The sequence below is a fragment of the Ictidomys tridecemlineatus genome, chromosome 12, assembly GCF_052094955.1.
Source record: "Ictidomys tridecemlineatus isolate mIctTri1 chromosome 12, mIctTri1.hap1, whole genome shotgun sequence".
Taxonomy (NCBI): Eukaryota; Metazoa; Chordata; class Mammalia; order Rodentia; family Sciuridae; genus Ictidomys; species Ictidomys tridecemlineatus.
The window spans coordinates 97066281-97082927 of record NC_135488.1 but is presented as its reverse complement, the minus strand read 5'-3'; the positions used below and the strand labels follow the sequence as shown (position 1 = coordinate 97082927).

At 47.7% G+C, this 16647-nt stretch overlaps 1 protein-coding gene across 1 annotated transcript in view; it reads right to left on the bottom strand.

Annotated features, from left to right (window-relative positions):
• Xdh (xanthine dehydrogenase) overlaps positions 1-16647 on the bottom strand; it is a 60777-nt gene that overhangs the window by 30622 nt on the left and 13508 nt on the right. The window contains exons 6-13 of the mRNA XM_078029433.1: positions 15758-15819; positions 9126-9194; positions 8737-8823; positions 7173-7314; positions 4683-4775; positions 3960-4111; positions 2737-2830; positions 1312-1421 (exon numbers count right to left, since the gene is read on the bottom strand). Coding sequence (XP_077885559.1) covers positions 1312-1421; positions 2737-2830; positions 3960-4111; positions 4683-4775; positions 7173-7314; positions 8737-8823; positions 9126-9194; positions 15758-15819 — 809 coding nt within the window. The remainder of the gene's footprint in view (positions 1-1311; positions 1422-2736; positions 2831-3959; positions 4112-4682; positions 4776-7172; positions 7315-8736; positions 8824-9125; positions 9195-15757; positions 15820-16647) is intronic.

Sequence of the window (16647 nt, the reverse complement as noted above, 5' to 3'; positions counted from 1 at the left end):
TGCTGAAGCCCCCAAGGGGCACAGATTTCAATTCTCTGGAGCTGTGAAGCCCCTCCTGAGACTAAGCTCGTATTCCTGGGCACCGAACCCAGCATTTGGACTTGGTTCTGGAGCAGAGGTTCCAGATGTTCACTCTCAGGGTCATTCAGGGACATTTTCACTCGAGTGCAGAAGTGCTCAGCATCAGGTTAACAGCATCCTTTGTTGAGAAATCTAATTCTGGGTATTAAAATCTCCTTTCTTTTACAAAATGGTATTTTCCATTAATGACCATACCTGGCAAAATAAAATCTGAGTAGTGCTAAGCCTGTTTCCTCCCCTTTCCTTGACTCATAATTTTTTAAAAAAAATAGTGATCTGTAAAATTCGAAATTTTGGGAGTCACTGTTCAAAATGTTCTGCAAAAACAAGCTAGAAAATCCTTAAGAATCCAGTTCAGGGCTATCATTGCTGTAATTGGATTCACATTCTCATGAAGGAGGTCAAAGTTAGCAAGGGCAAACATCCCTCACACCCTTGCTGGAGCAGGAGCTGCCGTAGACCCTTCACCCTCCTCGCCCACTGCTTTCCCCACCTCTCCAGACCATTTTTCCAAAAGGCCTATTGTGGGATGTGTCCTGAGTCAGGGGCTCCTAAGAAAGGAGAGAACCACCCAGCTCAAGCCACTCCAGGCCCTGAGAGCAAAGCAGGCAAAGGCGCCCAGATCTGCCCGAATGGATGAGAAAAGCTGTTCACAAAAAAGAAATCCAGCAGTGCCAGCCCAGAGCAAGGTCAGGGGATTAACACCTCCTCAAGGCCAAGGTCAGCACAAGAGGGTCTTAGACATCTTCTGCACTCCACAGGCAAGCCCTACACTCTTCACTATGAGTAAACTGTGTCCTTGACATGGGACAGGAACACTCAACTGTTGAATTTACTCTTAGGACTGTGTTGGTAACCTCCATGGCTTCCAGACACCTGCCAGGAACAATCTTATGAAATATTTCAGCCCCCCACAAGACCATGCACATAGGTAACATTTGTGCCTACTTTACAGGTGGGAACATTGGGGCTCAGAAAGCTAAGATGACTCACTCAGGATCGTATGTCTAGCTAAGTGACTTTATGCCCATGCCCTGTGTACCCCTGTCCTTCAATGTCCCATTGTCCAGAGAGGAATAGGGTTGGTTCATCAGAGACAAATTTCAGAGAGAAAAACATCAGTGTCAAGGTCAAGGGATGCTAAAGTTGGTCCCGAGGCAGGCCCTTGTCTCCAGGTCTGAGCCCAGCAGCATGGGTAATTTGGGCAGAGCCTGGACCCCTGCCTCTCACCTCCCTGCTGTAGGGGATCTCAATGGAAAGCAATATCTCCTCCGGACTTAGCAGGGTCTTTCTGTAGCCAGGGAAGAAGGTGTGGTCCATCCGAACAGTTCTCCTGGTGCCTGATAGAGACAGGAAGAAGAGGGCCAACGTGAGGGAGAGGCTGGGGGTTGCACAGGGGGCAGAGGACAGCCCGCCAGTGAAATCCATTCTCTCCCTGCTCTCTGACACCCAGTCAGAACATATGAGGCCAAGTCCTCCACTTGAAGTCCTAAAGCAGCGGTGTGCTGGGGGTGTCAGGGGAATCCCTGATTCATAGCATTTGCCAATCTGTAGTGTAAATGCTCTCTCCATAGCCAAGTGACCATGTTACATCACTGAATGTGAGTTTGGGACAAGTGTAGCAAAGAGTTAACATAGCAGCCCGGGCTGCTGTCCCTTGTGAGGAGGTAGACTTACAAGAATGGCCCTTGGCTGGCATCTGGGAGCATGGATTTTGGAAGGGTTTGCATCATTCTGCTATAAGAATGGCTCACTATGCCTCTGCCATTGACACATTCTATACAGTCTATATCTGCTCTTCTGCCAGGAGTCTGACTTCTGGTACATGCCTGTGTGAACAGTCACCAGCCCTCCAGAAAACCCTGGGCGCTGAGTCTCCAGCAAGTTTTTCTGGTGGATGATGCTTCACATGTGTTGTCATAACTCATTGCTGGGGGAATTAAGCATGTCCTAGGTGACCCCTGTGGGGCATCCCAAGGCTTGTGCCTGGGGTCCTCTGGACTTTGACCCATGCACCTTTCCCCTTTGCTGACTGGGCTTTGTGTCCTTCCATTGCCATAAACCTGAGGAAGACTCCGTGCTGGATCCTCCTAGCACATCACCAGGCCCAGGGTGGTCTCAGGTGGTCTCAGGGACCTTCCAACAAGGCAGAGATGCTCAGGAGAGCACCACGGCAGAACACTTCCACAGCACAGATACGGTGGACGTAAACAACCTCAAGAGCATGGCATAATAGTCAAATGAAGTCTAATAGGAATTCATGGATTTTGAGTATTTACCACCTTTGTTTTGAAAATAATTTATTTCATTCTATGCTTATGTAATTTAATTTTAAATAATGGCCATGTTTAACAAATGGCTTGCAGATTCCCCATAATGGAACCATCAGCTGTGGGAAGCCTGTGCATTCTGGCCCCAGTGCACCCTGGGGAAAGGTAGGCAGGAAGCTGACCCAGTTATGAGTTCTCTACAAAGAGAAGACACAGCTCTCCCAGCCTCCATTCTCAGATGCATTGCCTGCAGCTTCCAAGAATCCAAACCTTAGGACAGCTGGGGCACTGAACTTTAGGCTCTGTTTCTCCATAAAATATCCTGTCTGGTGTGAGTTTCCTCCCCCAAGTCCTTCTTTCTGAACCTCTTCTCCAAGTAGCTTACCTCGGGATACCAGGGTCAGTTTGGCGCCACTGGCCATCAACACAGGATTAAGGTCAGAGATGGGGCTGGCGGTGATAATGTTCCCTCCAATGGACTAGGACAAGCAAAGAGAGTGAGTGACAGCCCACCCCCAGGACCCCAAAGCAGAGGGCAGGCAGGGGACACAGTCTGCAGGGAGCACTAAGGACCTGCATCCCAGGTAGACGAGAGCAACCCAATAACATGGGCCCTCAGAAAAACGTGCTCGCCTTGAAATCAGAACCCTTGGGGTTGGGTTCCAGCTCTGAAATTTAAGAGTCGGTAAATGGAGACAAGTCCTTTTAAATTGTTTGACCTCACTCAACCTTTTCCTGAAAGGACTGACTGAGGTGGTTTATCACAGAGACCACAGGGAGCTAGTAAAATGAAATAGAAGATAAAGATCAAGGAAAAAGAGGAGGAAGACTTTAAGGGTGAACAGTTTGCTATATGTGGATCTGCACTTCCTGGCAACTTGGCAAAAAAAAAAAAAAAAAAAAAGGAAGAAAAATCAGATAGAGGCTTCTCATTACTGGAAAAGAGGAGGAAGTGTACAGTGGAAACAAAGTCCTTCCTAGAAGCAGATTTAGCAGAACTTGGGGGCACAGTGGAGCTTTCTGAGCTTGAACCTCCTCATCTGCCATCAGAAGTGGCAGGTGCTCAGGCACGTTTGGGGAACAGAAGTGGGATGTTATGTTCTTAAAAAAAAATAAAATTTAAACATGGAATGGAAAGGATGCCTGCTTCAGAGGGCCACTCTGAAGCCTGATTGAACAGTCACCAGGTACACCCTACCCTCCTCCCAGGGGGACTCCATCTGGTTCTCCCCAAACTCTGAAACGGAGCCCCCTGCCCAGTTTTTGCCTTCTCTCTAATACAGTTCTCATTCACCTACTGAGAGCCCCAGCCAAGTTCAAGAAGAAGGAGGCCAGAAGCTGTACCTCTGCAACCTCAGAGGTGAGGACTATTTCTTGATGTGGCCCAGAGGCCACTTTCATCAGAAGCATCCAGGAGACTTGGGCTGCATCCTAGATTTTCTGAATCAGAATCTCTGAGTGTGGGGACCGGGGTCTGCATCCTGGAAAATGCTAACCACTAAAAGTTGGGCCCACTGGGCTGGAGCAGGGGGAATCTGTAGCTGGGGCCCCCCTTCGGCAGAGAGGCCCGCACCCATGGGCCTTGCTTGCCTCTGAGCGAGGACTCACCGCCACAGACTTGACCTGCTTCCCTGCAAACCAGCGCAGTTGCTCCAGGAATCCTTTGAACACCTCAGTTTTCTGGGCAGGAAGCTTGGCAACTGCATCTACCAGGATCTTTTCCACAGAGCTCAGGGGGCACGCAGCTCCAAAGGAGATGCCTAGGCACACGCACTCAGAATCACAATCACACCCTCTACCGTAAGGACACATCCCACGCAGCTCCTCAGAGACTCAAGCAAAGCTGAACCATGACCTACATCTTTACTAGACAAGGAGAGTAGGGCTCAGAGAGGTTCAGCTGCTTACCAAATGCGCAGGCCTCTGGACTCTGTAACCTATTCTCTTTCCTCTAAACTAGCAGTTCTCCAATAGCATCAGCATAGGCAGGGGTAAAGTCCTAACGTTGTTTTTTTTTTTTAAAAAAGTACCCAAGCACTACCACCCCTACTTCTCCACTTCCCCCAACCCCATGAATGATTCTAATGTGTGGGCAGGACTGAGGAAAATCAATGAAATCTCATAGACTCCTGCTTGCTGGCACCTGACCATGGAAACCTGGGGGAGGAAAGGCCAGGAGGGGTGCCCCCTTCTCTAGTCACCCCTCTCCCCTGTGCAAACTGAGTTCCAGGGAAAGCAGGTGGCAGCCAAAGGCCAAGGGCAGGCTGTCCTGGTACCCACCACCATCCCCAGCATCACTGTGCCACCATGGGCTCAGGGTGAACCCCTTACCCTCTGGTCCATGTGTCACCATATTCAGCTCAGGGATCCAGGCCGGGCAGACAATAAGAGGAAAGAGCATGTTCTTAAACTTCATCTCAATGCCTGGAGAGAGAAGCCATTATAGACCTCAGCCGCCCCTCCCACTATGCATAGCTTTATGACATATTCCCAATTGCCACGTGCTGGGGACGGTGCAGGGCTGAGTTAGGAAACACAGTGGGCAAGGCATGGGATTAGGGAAGACTATGTCTTTCTCTCCCTTGCAAAAATAAAAAAAAAACTATCCATATTCAAATGAAATGAATTTAAATTTACTGTACTGTGTGTATGCATGTGTTTGTGCTGTGTGTGTAATAACAACATTAAAAAACACAGGGATCTGGGTATGTTGGAAATTCTTCCAAGAACTTTCCTTTTTTAAGTAACTTAATCCTCCCAGCAGCTCTATAAGTACTGTGGGTTTCTGCTCACAGATGAAGAAACTTAGACACAGAGAGATCAAGGCTTTTACCCACATCACACAGCTAAGAACAGGCACATTTCAGTTCTTGAGCTACTGTTAGTTTAGGATATAACAATAAAAAGATAGAAGTCCAAAATTAAAGTGAAAAAGGAAAATGAGAGCAATCTTCCTTCCAGGCCTCAGAATCTGAGTTCTTCAGGGTATGGGGCTTTACATGCCCATAACCATGTCCAGCTTCTGTCATCTCAGCTAAGCAAGTTAGGACCTCTGGGACACATGCATACATGGGTTCCTGAGACCCAGTTGGCGCAGCACCTCTCCTGACCCCACCCATGGGGCTATAGATGGGAAAGGTTGGAGATAAATGCTGGAGCCCGCTACCCAGTACCCAGTGGTGGCCTAGCCCCATGCCTGTGCATTTCTGCAACGAGTCTGGCTTGTGTGGGTGTCCTCACCCCCAGAACACAGAATGCAGATGGAGACCTGGGGCCCATCTGGATCTGGCTTTCTCTAAGCCCACTCCCCCGACACCCTGCACTGGCTGTGGGCGGTTACCTGGGGTGTTGAGTTGATATAATGTGTGTGAATTCCTTTCTCTTGGAAGCCAGGGTTTGTCTGACTCATAGCAAGGAATATGTCCAGTGTCAGGGCATCCTGGGATCCTTCTATCTACCTTCAATCAAGCCCTGGACCCTAGGCCATGACTATATGGGCAAAGGCAGTGTAGCAAAGAGAACACCAACTGCCATGAGTCCTACTAAGCCAGAGCCACACAATCACATCACAGGTATGTCTCACCAGGCACAATGTGTCACACAAGTGCAGCTGGGGACTCTGTACTGTATCTGTGCTTAAGAGGGCAGGGCCAGCTCTCTGCTCTAAAAGCACTGAACCAAGCCAGGCTCCCTTCTATGGCTGAAGATAGAACCTAGATACTGAAGACTCCTTTAGGAACTAGAGCCAAGAGACCCCCTCTGCATTTGGCTACTTGAAAGCATGGCATGCCACCTCACTCCCAATCAGAGGTCCTCTAGGATAAACCTTGACTGTGCCATGATCTTCAGCTGGGAGCCTCACTAGGTGCAGGACCTAGCAAGGTGGACACCAACCAAACCAGGCTTAGAAAAGAAGGAGAGTACAGGGCCTGGGCCTCTCTGTCATCTTGTTCTGTCTGAAAGAGCATGGGGGCTGAAATTGCACATCTTGAGCCTCCCTGGCCTTTCCAACTCTTGTGGATCCCACATCCCAGGTTGGGGCACAGCCCCAGGCAGCACACACACAGTGACACTCCCTCTCTTTACCACCCTTGTAGTGGTGGCCCTAGGGTTCTTTGCTCATATAGTCATGGCCCTAGGGACCAGGGGTAGTAAGACTTAAGGAGATTAGAAGGGTCCTCAGAGATCCTCGGACACTGGACATGTTCCTTGCTATGAGTCAGACACCCTAACTTGTGTCCTTCTCCTTTACCTTATCACATCATCCTCCAGAAAAAGGGTAGTGGGAGGCAAAAGTGTGGTCTTTCTAGACGCCCGTTCCCCAGCGTCTATAAAACTCTGGCTAGACTCTGCCTCCATTCAGCCCTCCTTCTTCACCTAGAAGAGCCTTGAGGGAAGGAACCATGTCCAGTTGATCCTTGTGTCCCAAGCCCTTCCCTGAGACCCTGGCTTGTAGCTGGCACTCTGTAGATGTCCGGGGAGAAGAGTCCATGAGCATGCAAGGATTTCTTTTGATACTCAAAGCAGCCCTCTGAGGAGTTACCCCATAGAAGGAATGGGAAATGGTGGTGAGGGAGGCCAAGGAATTTTCCTGGGAACACACAGCCAGCCAGGGTTCAAACCAGGTCTGTGTGACTTCAGAGCCAGGGTCTCAGCAGGGGAAATCAAGTGAGTGTCCAGGGCCCTTCAGTGGTTTCCCAGGGGAGTCAGTGGGACAGAGGTGGGTACAGAATGTGGGGAGGTCAGGGAAGGGTGAGGGCAAGCAGGAAGGGTCCAGAATCCCTACCAGACCTTCGGCAGTACCCAGGCCCTGGCCCTTACCAATCTCCGTGTTCCCCACCACGAGCTTGGCGTCAGGGTGCTGAGCTTTGAGTTCCAGCAGCTCCCGCAGGGTGGAGGCCTGGATCCAGGTCACACGTTCCCCTTCAAAGCGCAGCTGCTTCTGGGGAGTGTCCTTCAGCCTCTGGGAATTGTAGCACGCTTACTGAACTGTCTCCCTCCTCTTCCCATCCCCCCGAGAAATTGCTTTATGTCTGTAATGGGGTCAACTCCTCTGTTGACTTGCTTAATACCTAGTTCACCAGAAAGACCTATGTACATTGGGGAGGAGGGAGGACTAGCACACACTGAGGCAGGAACTCCACTGGCACTTAGTAAACACATCTTCCCCATCTTGACTTCAATGAAGGAGGCCGTGTGAGTCTTGTTTTACCAGCAAAGGAGCAACCCAGAGAGATCAAGGAGGCTGTGGGACCTGCTGACCTTACAGAAAGCCCAGGTTTCTTGCAGTACCCCCACGCTGTCTCCAGGGGGCGCCGTGGGCAAGGTGCGAGAAGGAACAGAGGTGGAGAAGGAGGGAGTGTGAGAAGGGAAAGGGGAGGAGAGCTAGATCTGGTGCACAGCTGGTGACACTGGGCTGGGAAAGAAAGCCCCCCAATCAAACTGATGGTGTTTCCCAGGTTTCACAATCTGAAAGAAGTGATGTGGTGGCCTACTGCAAATCTGTCCTCTCCAGCCTGTCAAACCCAGGAGGGAGGCTGCAGAGACTCCACAATCCCAAGAAATGCATATCTGAAAAACTCAGAGTGGCCTGACTTTTTCCCTTCCATAACTATCAGTGGGAAAATGGGCACGACAGAGGTGTCCTGAAGACGGAACTACAAGCCATGAATCATGTCCTTCGAATATAACTTAGTTTGTTTTAAAAGAAATAGTTTGGATACAGAGAGAGGAATAGGTGGCTTCGTGGGCTTACACATTAGATAAAGTCAGGAGGTCCCCAAGTCACTAGAGAGCACCTGCTACTAATGCACAGTGTGCTAGAGAGACCCACTTCCTGCCCTCATGGGGCTTATAATCTAGCAAGGAACATTAGACATCACATTAGCAACTGTAAGTGTGACTTGTGTGAGGAGCTGTGGAGGGTCGCCCCATAGGGGTGTCAGAAAAAGGAAGGGAGCCCAGTGTGGTGGCTCATGCCTGTAATCCAGCTACTCTGGAGGCTGAGGCAAGAGGGTAGCAAGTTTGAGGCCAGTCATAGAAACTTAGCAAGACCCTGTCTCAAAATAAAAAGGACTGGTGACATAGAGAACCCCTGGGTTCAATCCCCAGTATGGAAGGAAGGAAGGAAGGAAAGAAGGAAGGAAGGAAGGAAGGAAGGAAGGAAGGAAGGAAGGAAGGAAGGAAGGAAGGAAGGAAAGAAGGAAAGAAGGAAAGAAGGAAAGAAGGAAAGAAGGAAAGAAGGAAGGAAAAAGGAAGGGAAATTTGAACTGACACCTAAATGACAGGGAAGGTGCAAGGTTCTTAGTGGATATAAAAATAAAGCAAGTCTCAGGATCTCACAGCACAGAGACAAGGCTGGACTGCTCCCTGCGGCATCACCTACCAGCAACTCTGGAGGGAAGATGGGCTCCTGGGTGGGATCCAGGGGCATGAACTCTTCTGGTTTGAATAAAGATGGGGAGAGAGTGACCTACAGGAAGAGAGAACATGTAAGGAACTACAGTTCTTCCTTCCAGGATTAATCCAGCCCTTCCTCCTGGTGAGCTGGTTCCCAGCCCCTGGTAGAGGGGCAGGCAGCTCCTGGGAAGCAGAAGAAAGGAGGTCTTGCCAAGGGACCCCAGGGCTAATGAGCACCTTCACCACTCTCATTACCTGGTCATCCCCAAATCTTGCCATAGCTCCCTCCTCCAGCCACCGCAGCCAGGGGTGTGGAGAGAGCTCAGTGACTCCTCTGAGTTACCCCCAGGCTCCAGGCAGAGAAGACTCACTTACTGTGTGGTCTTTCTTCTGGTTCATGCAGCAGTTTAGGTTGTCTCCACTTCCCCCACAGCATCCTCCATCCTAGACAGATGACATTCCCACATAGACATTTATAGAGATTTCACAGAATCTGAGGAATCCTGATGATTAATATCTACTGAACTCCAGCTCTGGTGCCTATTCCAGCACCCACAGGAAGAGGGAAACCCCCACCCCATCCCACCTGCAGGCATGCAGAGCCAAGGCCTCCGCTCTCTTATCCTTTGCTTTGCTGATGTGTGTTACAGAACACGTGGATGAACACTTAGGAGTCACAGGGAAATGGTCTCCATCAAAACTAGATCCTGTTTTATCAAAAGGTGTTTTTCTCATAGGTCCTCTCAGGACCTAAGAGGCTCCACTTTCAGGCTCTACATCTATGGGGCTTGGCTAGGTGTCTCTCAGGCTGGGCATTCTGAGGGACTCTGCCAAGGATGTCCAAGACCAGTGCTGATCTGAGAGATGTGTCCATCCAGTGTGTCCAATGGCCTCCTCCCTACCTACTAGCTACTTCTTCCCAGAAAGCTGAACACTCTTCACTCCTCAATGTGGGCCTGTTCTGGAGGAAGGGTCCAGGGGGAACTACTCATCACCCATGGGAAGGATCTGCTCAGGGCCTCTGGATGCCAATGGCAGAACACTAACAAAGAACAGAATCACTGTTCCCACAACTGAGGTCTTGCAGAGCCGGGCAAGGATGTGTTCATCAGGCCCATCTGCCCTAATAAGGCAGGAGTTGCAACTCCGGGCTTCAGAAGACATTTTGGAATTGTGGGGCTGTGCTGAGACACTAAAGTGAGAAAAATTTCCAGGCACTTTTCTGAGGTAGTCACTTCCCGAAGGAGCAGGCTGGGAACAGTCCCTTCTGCCTGTGAGTCACAGGAGACACCATTCCAGGCTGTCATTTCTCCAAGGGTGTGTCATGATTCACCATCTTTCCTAACACAGCTCTCAGAAGACCATGGAGGCCAAAGGTGTGGACACGCAAACACGGGCAGACCATGGCAGCAGGGAGGAACCTTCCCTGGCCTCGACCCCCTGCCCATGGGGCCTGAGACGCAGAGCCCCCCACATTCATAGCTTTGCTTTGTCCATTCTGGAACTCTCTACGGCCCCTTCGCCCTTCCCCTCTGAATTTAGATAGGAAAGGAGGAAGGAAGACGGGTTCCCTCACGCCTCTTTTCCTCTTCTGGGCGAAGGAGTGATGCAGGGGAGTTCTCAGGCCCACGAAAGCGAGAGGAACTTGCATGTGGTGAAGCATCAGCCTCGCTCGCCTGGTCTTCCTGAGGGAGGAGACGTTCCACCCGGGTCCATTTTCCAGATCATTAAGGTGCCAGCCAGCACAATCGCACTTAGATCCTTTTCCTTGATAAATTAATTGGTATGTTTATGACACAGATTATTGTGATGTTCAATAACAGCTCACTGCCCTCCAGGTCTTCTGAGGTTGGATAAGGCTGATCTCTCCTGCCTCTGCCCTTCTGAGATTTACAGTTTATGAACTAAGACTGCTAGGCTTGTGCTTTTTTTTTTTTTTTAATAAACTAGTTTTTTTTTTGTTGTTGTTGTTGTTGTTTTTAGATCGATTCTAGGTTCAGAGTAAAACTGAGCAGGAAGTACAAACAATTCCCAAATACCCTTTCTCCCTCTCCCCTGCCCTGGCTACACACACAACCTCCTCTGCTCTCAGCATGTGCACCAGAGTGGTACATTTATCACAACGGATGAAGCTACCTGGACAGGTCATCATCACTCAAAGTCCATGGTTTACCTGGACAATGTGTGGACTTTGACAGATGTATGATGATGTGTATCCACTAATACAGTATCATACAGAAGGGCCTCACGCTGCCCTAAAATCCTCTGTGCTCTGTCTGTTCGTCCCTCCTGCCTCTGCTCCAGCAACCACTAATCTTTCTGCTGCCCTCATAGTTTGGTCTTTTCATAGTTTCCCGTAGTTGATATCATACAACATGTAACTTTTTCAGATTGGCTCCTGTCAGTTAGCAATATGCATTGTAAGATTCCTCCGAGTCTTTTCATGGCTTGGTGCTGAACGATATTCCATTATCTAAATGGGCCACAGCTTCTTTATCCATTCACCTGCAGAAGGACATCTCGGCCATTTCTGAATTTTCACAATTATAAGTAAATATGCTGTAGACATTTCTCAAAAGAAGAACTATTCATGGCCAACAAAGAGATGAAAGAATGTTCTACAGCTTTAGCAATCAGGAAAATTCCCTTTCACTCTGTCATTTAATTCCCCTATTTTTTCCTGAAACCTTTCCTTAAAGTCTTCTTTGTCCAAAATTTACAGTTACTCCCACTTTCCTCTCATTCGTGTTAGCATGGTATATCATTTTTCATCCATTTACTTTTGACCTAGATCCGTCTTTATAACTTGGGTTGCATGTAGACAACATATATTTGGGTTTTATTTTTTTATCCACTCTGAAAATATCTGTCTTTTCATTGTTACATTTAGACCATTAACATTGAAGGTGATTATTGATACAGCTAGAGTGGTATCTTCCATATTTTTACTATTTTCTATTTGCTTCCCATATTCTTTGTTCCTACTTTTGTCTTTCACAAATTCTCTGATGTGGTTTCAACATAGCATTGTATATATTCCATTTTCTCTACTTTCTTAGCATATCCATTGTATTTCTCTTACTTTTTTGAGTTTGTAAAATACATTTATAACAAATCCCAGTTTACTCTCAAATAACAATATACCATTTCATGGATAGTATGAAGACCTTATAACAAGATATTCTCCCTCTTTCTCTTTTTACTATTGCTTTCATCATGTATATCCATACATAAATGCACTATTAGTCAAATACATGTTGCAATTCTTGTTTTGAACCATCTGTTATCTGTTAGATTAATGAAGAATTGAAAAGGTTTTCATCTCACCTTCACGTATTCATTCTCCAGTGCTTTTCATTTCTTCGTGTAGATTTAAGTTTATGACTTTTGTCATTTTTCTTCTCTCTGAAAACTGCCCCCCACCCCATCCTATACTGCTGGGGATCAAGCCCATGGACTGGTTCTCTACAGAATCTCTTCTCGTGTTTCTTGAAAGGCAGGTCTAGTGACAATGATTTCCCTCAATTTTGTTTATCTGAGGAAGCTTTTATTTCTCCTTCACCTTTGAAAAACAGTTTCTGCTGAGGGCCATTGCCAAGTAGAAATGACACATTGAAATTTCCTTGCCAGCGTACCCCATGTTAAATGGACTTGCCTTGGACATTCGCTGTGACATTGCATATGTGTTTGAGAAAGGTGACCCTGCTCTAGGACCAGGGTGGATCCAGGTTTAGGGTGTATCCTGCAGGTTTTAGGAAGTATCTCTCGCTCCTTGGGTTTAGGGCGTTCCCGTTTTAAGACAAGTTTAGGGTGCTCCCGGTTTAAGACAATCTGGGTTTAGAGGGCGGTTCCAGGTTTAAGATTATTCCTGCTGGGAATAGGGCATATCCTGATGCCTGAGTTCCCGTTGAGTTCTCGTGGAATTCAGAAAGTATTTGGGACATGAATGTGGGCAGAATTTGGATTTCCCCAGAACGTGTTTGTACAGGGCCAGTGTGCGTTCCGGAATAAAGAGTTGCTGTTTGAATCTACAAGGTGTGAGTGGCTCATGATCTTGTGCCCAGCCAGACTGCGGCAAGTTTCTAATTTGGTGGGAGCATTTCCCTTCTCAGTGCTTTAAATGTTTTACTCCATTCTCCTCTTGCTTGTATGGTTTCTGAGAAATCAGATATAATTCTTTCCTTTGCTCCTGTATAAGTGAGAGTGTTTTCCTCTAGATTCTTTGAAGAGTTTTTTTCTTTATTTTTCATTTTATGAAGTTCGAATATAATATGCCTAGATTAGTTGTTGTTTTGCTCCAAATGGCTTTGGGGTTTGTTTTGACATTTATCTGGCTTGCTGTTCTCTGAACTTCCTGGCTTCCAGTATTTTAGTCTGATTAATTTTAGGAAATTCTCATTCATCTATTGCTTCAGATATTGCTTCTGGGCCCTTCTCTCTTTCTTCTCCTTCCAGTATTCCCACTACATATAGATTTTGCTTTTGTAGTTGTCCGCAGTTCTTGAGTTTAATATTTTTTACACTCTTTTTTCTCCCGCCTTTTGGGTTAGAAGTTTGCATTGCCACATCGTCAGCTCAGAAATTCTTTCCTCAGATATGTCCAATTTACTAATGAGCCCACCAAAGGCTTTCTTCATTTTACCATAGTGTTTTTATCTCTAGCGTCTTAAAATAACTTCTCTTTTAGAATTTCCATCTCTCTGCTCACTTCATCCATCTGTTCTTGCATGCCGCCTATTTTTTCCCATTAAAATCTTTAGCATATTAATCAGCCTTTAAAAATTTCCTGTTTGATAACTTCAACATCTCCACCCTGTGGAGCCTGGTTCTGCTGTTTCATCTCTTCAAGTTGGGTTTGCCTTTGAGTATGCTTGGAATTTTTTTGTGGGTTGTTTGAAAATAAGTCATCTGTGATAGATAAAAGGATCTGCTGTGAACAGACCTTTAGTAATATACTGGTAAGTGTGAAGGATCCTGTTGTCCTAACTCTAGGTCTCTGTCTTTTGGTGAGTCTGTGTACCTGAACTGTGAGTGCCACAAGTGTCTCAGGTAGTTTTTTCCTATCTACAGTGAGTCAGGGTGGCTGGAACTTCTCTTCTTCCAAGTTTGAGGACTCCCCATGCCTGGGTCCCCTAGAGTTTGTATCTCTGAGGCTTGTCCACATTAAGGTTCCAGCAATTCATCAATTACTGCTCAAGTTTCCCTGTTGCAGTACTCGTTCATAAAGAGGTTTCTGCTCGCTGTTTATGGCCAAGTATGTTGAGATTCTCTGTATCCACCTGTCTACCTCCAACTTGAGAAACAAGAGTTTATCCTATAACTTTGTTTTTCTGATGAATCTAAGAAGAGTGGTTGATTTCTCAGTTTGTTCAGCTTCTTACTTATTGTTAGGATGGAATGAAGATGTCAAAACTCCTTACATATGTATCGGAAGCCAGAAGTCTTGCGTGTGCCTATTTTAATGGTTTTTCCATTTCCTCCCTTGTGGCCAGATGGACATTGTCATTCTTGCTGTGAAAAGTGTGCTCAGCTTTTCTAGTGTGTACTAGATACAGGAAAACTAAGGAAATCAAGTTTGTTAGAACTCTGTGTAAAATAAAGGTAAATTGTCTCTGAATAAAGCCTAGGGGCCTCCGGTGAGTATTATGAGGACACTTCCTCTCACCTTCTGCATTTGGCAGCTCAGCCTTGCTCTACTCTGCAGGACAGCTGGGTGGAGGGGGTTGCTGCTACATAACAGAATATCACATCAATGATAATAAAACTCAGACGTCAAGCAGTAGTGAAACTGTCTGCTATATTCAAATGCCCTTCTCTTATGAGGCACTGTGAGGACTGGTTAGTTTGCATGTCTTTGAGCAGGTGCCTAGGTAAACAGATAGGCAAGATTGACAATCATTGTTCTCAGGGAAGCCTGAGCAATTAACGGAGATCATACAGATCATACATACGGTGGGTGAAGAAGAAATGTGTCAACATCATAATCCACAGCTCCATTAATGGACAACTTAAGATGTACCAGGCATTGTTCTAAAAGCTTTGAAGGAACTACTTATTCTTTACAAACACTATCAGGTTGGTATTATTATCATTCCCAGTTTTGAAACAAGGAAACTTGCCCAGGGTCATTGATCATGATAAAAGATTTGAACCCAGGTCATCAGACTCGGAATATGTACTTTGAATGATTTTCACTTAATTGTACACCTCCTACTACTTCATCAACTGCATTCTCCAGGGCCTGGTGTTGAATGTCCTTGTGAAGACCCACCTCTACCTCCCCCCCACCCTTTCTTGGATAAGGTAGGCACAACTCTCCTTCTCAAGACGTGCCAGTTCTAAAGGTCAGTGCAAAGCACAGGTGTCTGTAACTGTCTCCTGAACTCAGAATCAAAGATGACAAGGTTTGTTGGGAGACAGGAGCAACTTGACCTAGTTGAGAAATCAGGTAAAAGCTGAGGGGACTAAGCCAGCGCTCCATGCCAGATGGCAGGTACATGCCATTGGTTACGTAATCAATGCCCACATACCTGGCTGTGGAGTGAGATGAACACTGCAGGGGTTCACAAACTGTCTGGAGATCTAATTATCAGCTTCACAAGACCAGCCAGTGCCAACCTCAGAAACAGCCAGGAGAGGGAAGGAGGAGGGGCACAATCGCTGAGCCAGGCTGGGCTGTGGTGAGATGCCTTGTTAAGCGCCCATGAGCCTGCCAGTCTCTAGGAAAAGCTGCCAAGCCTGGAAGCACTGAAGGAAGCCAGCACTCAGGCAGGGTGCCTCTTCTAGAAAGCAGAGTTCCAGGCCTGCACTGGGAGGAAAGCCCCGGGCTATGGAGAAGAACTACAGAATCCACTCCCCACAGCACCTGTCCCTGGCAGAAGGACCCACTCACTAGACATCTCACCTTTCCTCCCAGAGACCATATCCCTTGGCATCCCTCCCAGCTGTGATCCCTGAGGGTTGCTGCTTTAAGAGCAGGACCCCTGCTGCTCTGGGGCCCCACTTACCCGGGCGAAGGTCCGGAAACCCTGGAGGATGGGCCTGTAGCCTGTGCAGCGGCACAGGTTTCCTGTGGGCCAAGAGAAAAGCTGCAGCGTTGGTACTGGCCTTGGGCAGGAGAGGGCTTGTGGCCTTGCCCCAGCTCAGTTGGATGCTCCATTTACAGCTTTGCCTTTATTGTCCTGTCTTCTGTGTCTGGAAGGTCCCTGTTCCTCTTCATGTCACCTCAAAACTTCCATCATGACCCCCCCCCCCTCAGAATCAGTCAGGGGCCCCTGCTGGTGCTCCAGGGTGTCTGGTCAGGCCTTATCAGTGAGCTTATCAAACGACATTATAAACTCACTTCCTCTTCAGAGTGTGAATTCCTTGAGAGGAGTGACTACATCTTTCCTCTTGTGCCTGTACAGCACAGGACTCAAAATACTTAATTGGAGAAATAACAGATTGAAATGCTGAACAGGTAGGGAAACTTCTCTGTTCACTTCAGAGGAGCAGACACATGGGACAGGCTCCTGGGCCCACTCACAGGAGGCAAACTGGGAAGCCAGCCCTTGCCTGTGGCTGAGTCCTGCCTGGCTACCTTCCTCCTATGTGGTCTATGCCCTGAAGAATCCTGAGCTGGTGGAAATTGATCAGAGGAAGCCGAATCACTAGACTCTGTGCAGTTTCCCAAGTGGTCTCCCATGCCAGCTGCCCAGTGCCAAGGCCACCTCAAAGCTGGAGAAGGGCAGGAAGACATTATAGGAAGCAGGGGACCCCCGGAGGTCTATCAGCCAAGTGTTCTCCAAAGCAGGAGGAACTAACTTTATAGCAGATCTTAGCCATTGCTCTAGGGTGGCCTGCGCCTCTCCTCCAAAGGGTGTTCCGACACTCCAAGCCTCTTCCTGGCTGTCACCCT